The sequence below is a fragment of the Lontra canadensis genome, unplaced genomic scaffold (genome assembly GCF_010015895.1).
Source record: "Lontra canadensis isolate GAN:19392208 unplaced genomic scaffold, GSC_riverotter_1.0 scaffold11, whole genome shotgun sequence".
Taxonomy (NCBI): Eukaryota; Metazoa; Chordata; class Mammalia; order Carnivora; family Mustelidae; genus Lontra; species Lontra canadensis.
Window position 1 is genome coordinate 10107791 of NW_022631005.1, and position 9501 is coordinate 10117291.

General features: G+C 34.1%; 1 protein-coding gene across 1 annotated transcript in view; it reads left to right on the forward strand.

The window, feature by feature from the left end:
• FSIP2 (fibrous sheath interacting protein 2) overlaps positions 1-9501 on the forward strand; it is a 90687-nt gene that overhangs the window by 32759 nt on the left and 48427 nt on the right. The window contains exons 14-15 of the mRNA XM_032856084.1: positions 3793-3850; positions 7495-7531. Coding sequence (XP_032711975.1) covers positions 3793-3850; positions 7495-7531 — 95 coding nt within the window. The remainder of the gene's footprint in view (positions 1-3792; positions 3851-7494; positions 7532-9501) is intronic.

A 9501-nucleotide genomic window follows, 5' to 3' on the forward strand; every position in this document is an offset into this window, starting at 1 on the left:
AGGCTCCCCACTGAGCAGAAGAGCCTGATGTCGGTCTCAATCCCAGGATTCTGGGATCATGATCTGAGCCAAAGGCAGAGGCTTTAACCCTCAGAGCCACCCAGGCACCCATTCCATGATTCATTATTTGCATATAACACCCAGTGTTCATTGCAACACCTGCCCTTCTTAATACCCATTACTGGGTATGAAGGGGTATCCCATCCCCCCTCCCTCTGAAACCCTCAAATTGTTTCCCAGAGTCCATAATCTCTCATGATTCATCTCCCCCTATGAATCTTCCCACTTTCAGTTTTCTCTTCCTTCCCCTAATGTCCTCCATGCTATTCCTTCTGTTCCACATATGAGTGAAACCATATAATAATCTTTCTCTGCTTGATTTATTTCACTTAGCATATTCCCCTCCAGTTCCATCCATGTTGCAAATGGTGGGTATTCATCCTTTCTGATGGCTGAGTAATATTCCATTGTATATATGAACCACATCTTCTTTATCCATTCATCTGTCAAAGGGCCTCTCAGCTCCTTCCACAGTTTAGCTATTGTAGATATTGCTGCTATGAACATTGGGGTGCATGTGCCCCTTCTTTTCACCATATCTGTATCTTTGGAGTAAATACCCAATAGTCCAATTGCTGGGTCATAGGGTAGCTCTATTTTTAACTTCTTGAGGAACCTCTATTCTGTTTTCCAAAGTGGCAATACCAACATGCATTCTCACCAACAGTGTAAGAGGGTTCTCTTTTCTCCACATCCTCACCAACGTTTGTTGTTTCCTTCCTTGTTAATTTTTGCCATTCTAACTCATATAAGGTGGTATCTCAATGTGGTTTTGATTTGAATTTCCCTGATGGCTCATGATGTTGAACATTTTTTCTGTGTCTGTTAGCCATTTGTATGTCTTCGATGGAGAAGTGTCTGTTCGTGTCTTCTGCCCATTTTTTTACTTGAGTATTTGTTTTTGGGGTGTTGAGTTTGAGAAGTTCTTTATAGATCTTAGATACCAGCCCTTCATCTATAATGTCATTTGCAAATATCTTCTCCCATTCCATGGGTTGCCTCTTGATTTTGTAGACTGTTTCCTTTGCCGTGCAGAAGATTTTTATTTTGATGAAGTCCCAAAAGTTCATTTTTGCTCTTGTTTCCCTTGCCTTTGGAGATGTGTCATCAAAGAAGTTGCTGCAGCTGGTGTCAAAATGTTCTCCTCTATGATTTTGATGGATTCCTGTCTCACACTGAGGTCTCTCATCCATTTTGAGTTTATCTTTATGTATCATGTAAGAGAATCGTCAAGTTTCATTCTTCTGTATATAGCTGTTCAATTCTCCCAGCACTATTTATTGAAGAGACTGTTTTTTTCCACTGGATATTTTTTCCTGATTTGTTGAAGATTAATTGACCATATAGTTGAGGGTCCATTTTTGGACTTTATTATTTTTTATTATCTTCTTTCTTCTAAAACTTCAGTTATGTATATTTAGATCTTTTTTCTTCTATATCCTTTAACAACTATCATATTTTCCATTTCTCTGTGCTGCATTCTGGTTAATTTATTCAAATTTGTCCTTCAAATCTCCAATTCATTCTTTAGCTTATCTAATTTACTATTTTATCAATTCAATGTATTTTGAAATTTCTCTGATTAAACATTATATATATGCATACACACACACACATAATTCCTGAACAATTATTTTTCAAATTTAACTGGACTTTTTTGATAAGTTCTTGTTCTATTCCCGTGTTTTCCAATCCCTTCTTTAAATATTTAAACATATAAGACATACTTTTTGAATATTCTATATCTGGTAATTCAAATACCTGAAATCACTGATGTTTAATTCTAATGCTTTTTTCCCCCCTGTTAACAGTCATGGGAATTTGCTTCTTCATATTTGTCTGTGTGTGTGTGTGTGTGTGTGTGTGTGTGTAGGGGGCATTGTTATATGTGAGTTCATTTTTGACAGAAATGTATCATTGAGAATTCTATATTTCGATAGTATGTGTTATTCTATAGAAACTCAAATTCAATCCATTAAATATGTAGAGCTCCTTGAATACCAATTAAACTTCTATAAAGCTGTTTAAAATTTTTCCATATGCTTCTGCTAGGTATCCAAGAGGTATAAATACAGGTTCATTTTAAAATAATTTCTCACATGGAGTTTTATGGCCATGCAGTAGATTTGAACCTCAAAGTCATATAGGAATTCATAATCACAGATTATCTCTTAAGAGATATTTTAATTTTTTCCCTCTTCTTCCTTTATCCACAGCTGAAGCCAAGACATAGTTTATTTATGCTGCTACCTCTGTGACATGAGTTCTGTTTGTTTGTTTGTTTGTTTTTCTTTTTTGTTAAGACAACTCTTCAACCAATGTATAGCTCTTTGGCACCCAGTATATTTTTAGAGGCTCTTACTCAGTTTTAATTCCCCATTTTGTTTGTAGGTATTGCCAATGCTCATAGAGCAAGCATCAGCTGCAAAAGTTGCTTACCACTCTAGATTTGTGTTATTCCAAATTTTTTACTCTGAAAGATTTCTCTTAATATGTTTAAAAGCTTAGCTGCTTTTAAGAGGGTGGTTTTAATGATTTATATAGAATTCTGGGCAAATATTTTAGATATTTACTCTAGCATTTTAATGGAAACAAAAAACCTTTTTATTTATTACTTTGCTTTTAAAATAGTATTGTCTTCACACTTAATTTCTCAGATCTGTGCACTCTTAATTCTAGTTACTTCTACCAAACTGTACACAAAAACGTATCTAAAAAAACAAAAACAAAAACAAACAAAAAAAATCTCAAAAAATTTCACAGGGTTTAAGTAAGAGTTTTTATAGACATCGTTAGTACCTATTGGTTACTCATTTGCTGGAAGATACAAGAGTTACCATCTAAACTTAACTTTGAACTAGTTCTAATTACTAAAACTACTTTCTGAATTTAGGGCAATCTTTTTGTCTAAAACTTTTATTCATTTTTGTTTTTGCATAATTGACATAATTCAGTATGCCTGTAGAGATGTACTGCAGAAAGACTTCTTATATCACTTCAATCCCAAGTATTTCCCCAAACTCAGCAATAGAATCTTGCTGGATTATATATAAAGTTAGATAATATCCAAGTAGGAAGAGATTAAGGGCAGCAAATCAATCAATAAATATTTAGGAACATATTAATTAAATAATGGATTCTACAAACAAATGTTACTGGATACTTACTATGTGTTAAGTGCTGAGGATATAGTGGTAAATTTATGTCATAGCCAGGAACACAGAAGAGTAAACATTTAATTATGATATAACATAATGAATTTTATAATAGAAACATGTAGAATGCTTCAGGAGCACTAAAGAAGAATATTTATTTACTTAGGCAAAGCTTTCTAGTGGAATTAATACAAACTGAGTGAAGCCTAAAAGAAGAGAAATTACAAAGAAGGAATAGGATGCTCCAGACTAAGGAAATGGCAAAAACAAAGGCCCAGTGGCATGAAAAACAATGATATATTTAGCAAATTATGTCATTCTGTGTCTACGGACCATAGAATATATATGAATGGATAGAGACTAGCCAGAGTAGACACTGCTGAGGTGAGAACATCAGATTATATGGTATATTTTATGCCTTCCTAAGGAATTTAGGCTTCATTGTGGAGAAGCTCTGGAGGCCTTTAAACAAGATAGCACCAAAGAATAAAGATCTACTAGAGGATATTAATTTCCACTTTACAAGTTGCTGGGGAAGTATATAAACTAATTGTAATTTTATTTTTCTAATAAATAGGACCTCAGGTTCATGCCACAGCCCATGGTACTCTCCCTTCTCATGCTTTCTCAAATACGTAAGTAGCTAAGAAAATTAATGTGTAAATATAAATTAATATTTTAATAATTATATGAGTGCTATTCAAAAGCAAATGATTATATGGAATCCTCTAGTAGTTCTACTTGGATTTAGTAAGCCTTCTGTCTTTTGCAAACTCTCAGCACTAAACTTAAATTGTAAAGCAGACAAAGAGAATGTTTTTCCTCTTCTCTGTTTCCTTATCCCCACTGTGGTTCTATTTTCCCCCTTCACTTCAGAGTCTTCATACCACGTCTGAATATATCCAACAATAATCCCTCCTCTTCAGAAGCTTTCCAGCATTTGGACCTTGTTTCTTTGCTTTTATCTCCTTTGAAACATTTATCATTTATTAGGCCTTTTGAGATTATTGGCTTCCCAAGAATGGTAAATTAGTTTACTGCAAATATTGATGACATAATCAATTATTCTTCTCCTAAAGGGTATTTGCAATATAATCCCAAATCCTCTGATGATGGAAATTGCAAGTCTCTGGAGAAGAAATTTGGGAGGCCTCAGGGATTTTCATTCCTCAAACCTCAATGGCCACCTATTATGGTGGTTAGGTATGGTTTTCTCAACTCTAGGGGGGAAAAAAAAAGAAACTTATTATTTTAGACCCAGTATCATCACCTTCTTAAAAAGATAATATGCCAAATAATGTTCAGGATATATTTTAGAAACCCTAAATCCCTTTGAAAATGGTAGGCCAAAGTTAAGTGGTGTATGGTGATAAAGGGTATCAAAATATTCAGATCAAACTTCCTTGGAGGAAGTATCTTGATGCTGTCAATTTAACTAACTACTGAGAATTCATAGGATATGTAGCATTGTAATAGATGCAGAAGGAAGAAAACTGACAAGTTCAGTTTAAAGCACAAAGTGGAGGAATGACGATCACGTGTAAATAATGACTATATTTATTTTACTTGTTGAATAAATACATATAATATAAATATTAGTATAAATACTTGCCTCTTCATTAAACAAGTTAGAAGAGGCTCATAATGAAGTCTTAATTCCTGCCTCTTCATTTTCTACCACCCAAGATTACAGATGTACAGAATCAATTCATAGTAAATATTTTGGCTACTCTTTCATTAATAATCTTGGCTCAGCTAAGATTATTAACTCTAGGCATGGTCTGGGGCTCTTTTACCAGTCCCTCCCAAACTAACAGGAATAAGATACATTTAGCTTCATGTACCCATCCCAACCTCAGGTCAGAGTACAAATAAAGCACAACTAACAATACTTTCCAGTCTGGCTCTGGCCATCATACACATATCACATTCCTCTTGTTCTGATTTAACTCCAGATTTCATTAGACTCTATGAAGAATCATCACATCTGATCTACTGTCCACCTCATATTCCCTCTCTTTCCTCTATTATTTAGTTCTGTCTTTTTCTAATGTTAATATAAAAGGAATACAGAAAGGTTTATAAAATGGACATGGAAATCCAGGACCAAAAGAATGACGACAAAGCAAATACCATAGCAGTAGGGGTAAACAGAGTTGCAATAATTATGTACTGCAATTAGGTAATGAGTAAGTTCATATTATTGGGATCGAAGACATAAAGAGTAACAGATTGAAGAGGCAGTAAGTCTGCAGCTGTGCAGATTGTGGTCAGGAATTTGTAGTTTACTTAATGGGTAGCACTCTGATGGTTTGGAAGGGGAAGGTAGTGGTCATATTGGCATGATGATAGACAATCTGTCAGAATATGTAAGAAAAACTGAAGGCAGGAAACCAGGAACCAGTTCTAGAAGTCCATTAGTGACCTGCATGAAGGCTTCATTTTGTATTGGAGAGTAGGCCTAGATCCAAAAGACTTTAAATGAGAATTTATCAAACATTTATTGAGAAACTTTATGTTTCTTTATGTTCAAAACATAATGCTAATTGCTAAGCAAATACCACAATGAACAAAGCCATGCCCCTGTGACTGTAAGGTGTTGTTTTTCAAGGATACTGTGGAGCTGGAGAAAGGGGATAGAAATAGAGCAAGTTAAAACACCACAAAGCTCACTGTTTTTACCTAGATCAACTATTTTTCTTGAATAAACATTCTGGAAAGCTAAAAGTCTTTGGTTAATTTTCAGAGTTCTGAAAACTGAAAAAAAAATAACTATAAAAACATTTACTATGAAATTGTTTTTTAAAAAATAACTTTTTTTTTTTTTTTTTTTTTTTTTTTTTGCTGGTTTTCCCATTGCTTTTATGGAGGAGTTAAGTTTTCAGAGATCCTTGTTCTGTCTTTTTCACTGATGTCATACTTTATCTGGTTATTATAATTGTTCAAAGTGGTCTTCATTAAAGCTTTCTGTTACTTGGTCAATTTTATTCTTAGGTCTTTGCTTTTTGGATCTATATGCATGCCTTTGGGGCAGAGAGCCTGTTGGGAACAGTTATCAGTTAATAGGTTGGATTCCATGAGTTCTGTTTGGTACCTACAGTATAATGTGAGGAGAATAGAAAAATGAACCTGGGAGAGTTAGATTGCAGAATGACTAAAAAAAGAAAATTATGCTTAGGTTGACCTGAAAAAACAAATCCTGAAAAAATAAAGAAGGCCAAAAGATAGAAAACATGTCACTGATATCAGCTTTCATGCTCCAGGTTCCATCCCGCAAAAAGGTTTTAGTCTAAATATGTCTAATTTCTGAGCTGAAATCAGTAAAGATGGGTTTTTGGGGTTGTTTTGTTTTGTTTTGTTTCCCTCCCAAGATTTAGGATGTAATTCTCAGTCTTGCTGTTTCTCATGATCGAATTTTAGACTTTAGGAAAAGCTGAATGTTATAATGTATAGCACAGGCCTACAAAAATGAAAAAAGAATGTCAGTTTTCTTTTAAGGAAGCAGGAAAAGAATTGAAATACACAAGAGTACCATATATCTGATTATAAGAAAAGAGCCCACGTTGAAATTTATGAAAGTATCATATGGTCTTTGATCTGGTTTTATTAACTATTTATATTTTCTATAATTTTCATTATTTGTTACAATTCAGAATTTTTTTTATTTCATTAGTGTGTGTTGATAAATAATTCTAATTAGAACACATGACAGAATATTTTCATATGAAGAAAAGGTCTCACTCTAAATTAGTACTGCATATGGCTAGGAACTTATTGTTTGAACCCACAGTTACTGAATAATCATTCAAATATTCCCTTCTTGCTGTTTGGTGAAAGAGTAGGTGGGACCATGGGATTTAAAAGAGTAGGTAAAGGATTATCAGAAAGCTCTGGTCAAATACTTTACTTCATGTTGCCTTTTACCAGGCAGAAAGGACTTGCCCACCTTCTAGCTCCAATTCTGTGTCACCCCTGAGAGAAGCACAGAGCAGGCATGGCAAAGGTGGCTCAGAAGTAGACTTTTCAGATAGATATATTTTTTACGCAGCAGCCACAATTCTATTCTCCTAAGCAATAAAGTATGTGGTTATCAAAGGAGCAGGATAAATTGAAGGGGAGGGAGAAAAAAAAGTTTATTTCACCTTTTGAATTTCTGTAGAAAACCCTGAGATATAAGGAGAAGAAACAGATACTTCAATGATTAGAACTTCTGGGAAACATTATGTTAATTCTTCACCCTAGGTAATAACTAAATGCTCAACCTTTCTTAATTTTACAGAAAACAGAACCTCCTACAAAATTGCTTGCGAGAGAAAGTATGTATCATAAAATCAATTGATAAAGCAACATATTTAAAAACTGTGAATCAAATAATGAGTAATTACCTATCAATATTGGTTTATCTCTTTGACCTTTTTTTTTCTTTAAAGTTTGCTTTCAATTAATTCTTAAATTTTGCAGTGATCTAAAGTTCTTATCAAAAGATAACACTGGCCCTTCAGGAAGAAGTCTCATGGGCATAGAAGTGTATGGAATGACATTAAAGGACCTAGCCATCATAACAGCATCAAATACCACAAACTCATTTTATTATGGGAAGCCATTGGGTGACAAGCTTTAAAGACTTGGCTGGTGAGCTGGAATGGTTGGGTCTGGCTCTAGCCATTTTAGTGAGAAGTGACCTGGTCATCTAAGTAACTAAAAAGGTGACCTGGTCACCTGGTCACATAAAAAAGTACCTAGTCACCTATGAGCTGAGCCTTGGAAGAGGCAGATAAGATGGTCCAACTTAAAAAGCCCAACTCTGAAACTAGTCAGACCAGTCAGGAAAGACAAAGTTATTAGAGAACAACACATACTCTTATATAATTTTTCACACTGACTCTTACTCAAGACATAGAATGTGTAGCAAATATAAAAGCTCTGATTCAAGGGAATATTTCTCAGTTCAATATTTAAATGGAAAGCAACTGAAAACTAGGTTCTAATTACTAAATTTCAATACATAGAAAACTTTATGAATATCTCTCTTTCATATATCAAAGTTGGAAATTTTCACAACTAGCCTAGGAGTAATAATGTAGATTTTTTTTTTTAGTATCTCCGGTAACAAGAAAAATAATATATATTGAATGTCTTAGTTTATATGTGTTAGAGTAGATTAGAACAATTGCTTTTTCTGTTAAAATCTGATTTAGGATGCCATTATATAAAACAAGTATTTCACAACATATGCTGCCATCCAAAATGTGTTTTCAAAGCACTAGCCATTGTACGGTAAAGTAAAAATTACATTAGGAGACTCATGAATTACAGCAAGATAGAATTGCTTTTCCTAAGGTGCCTCCAAACACTCTCAAATGTGTCAGGAAAGAGTATGTTACACAGGTGTTAAATTTTCTTTGAATGTTTGCCTGAACTGTGAATATTTCCTTGTTAATCTAAGGTAATACTTTGGTTATGAATAGCCCCATTATAGGAATCATACTGTTTAACCTGGTGTCTATGTACCAGCCTTCCAGTCTTTGCTGCCAATTACTCAAATTTACAGCCTTTGTGTCTTAAGAGTAATAACAATTTAAAAACAGACTACTCATTTATGACAGGCTAAGGGATTTTTGCAAGCCTAAAGTTCATTTTCAGTAAATAAGAAGTGGTTTATATAATTCTACAGATGCATTTTTTCTACTTTAGGTCCATTTTAAGCTGTGACATTACCACTGACTACTAAGAAAATGGTTTTCCAAATCCGGTCCCTGGGCTTCTATTTCTGGCTCAAAAAGGAATTCAATTTCCCTACCCTTGTTCTCCTCCTGGCTCTTTCAGATCCCAGTCTAGGAGGAGCCCTTTGCTTCTATCTTAACTAGTTTGTTCCTTCATCGCACCATCTTTTCTCAGCCTTCCTATCTAAAACAGTTTGCTCTGATACTCTTTTGCTGAATACAAACCCAGTCATCTCCATAGACATTAACTTTTCTGTTGCCTATCAAATAACTTTTAATAGTTAGCTGCACTCATTTCCATTTATGCAAATGATAGGGTCACCTCTGCATCAGAGAATGGGAAGAAATGGCTTATTTTTAATCTTTATAGACAGATGTCTCTGAAGGCACCCAAATGTTTTGACCACATCTGTTTTGAGAAATATTTTGTAATAAATAATCTGGGATATTATTAAATAATACCATTGGATTGTAGACACTGTTTTTTCTTGCCAAAACTCAGTATATTATTTGGGAGACAGCAGTTTGGTGATTTTTTTTTTCTATTTTTACCATAAAGTCAT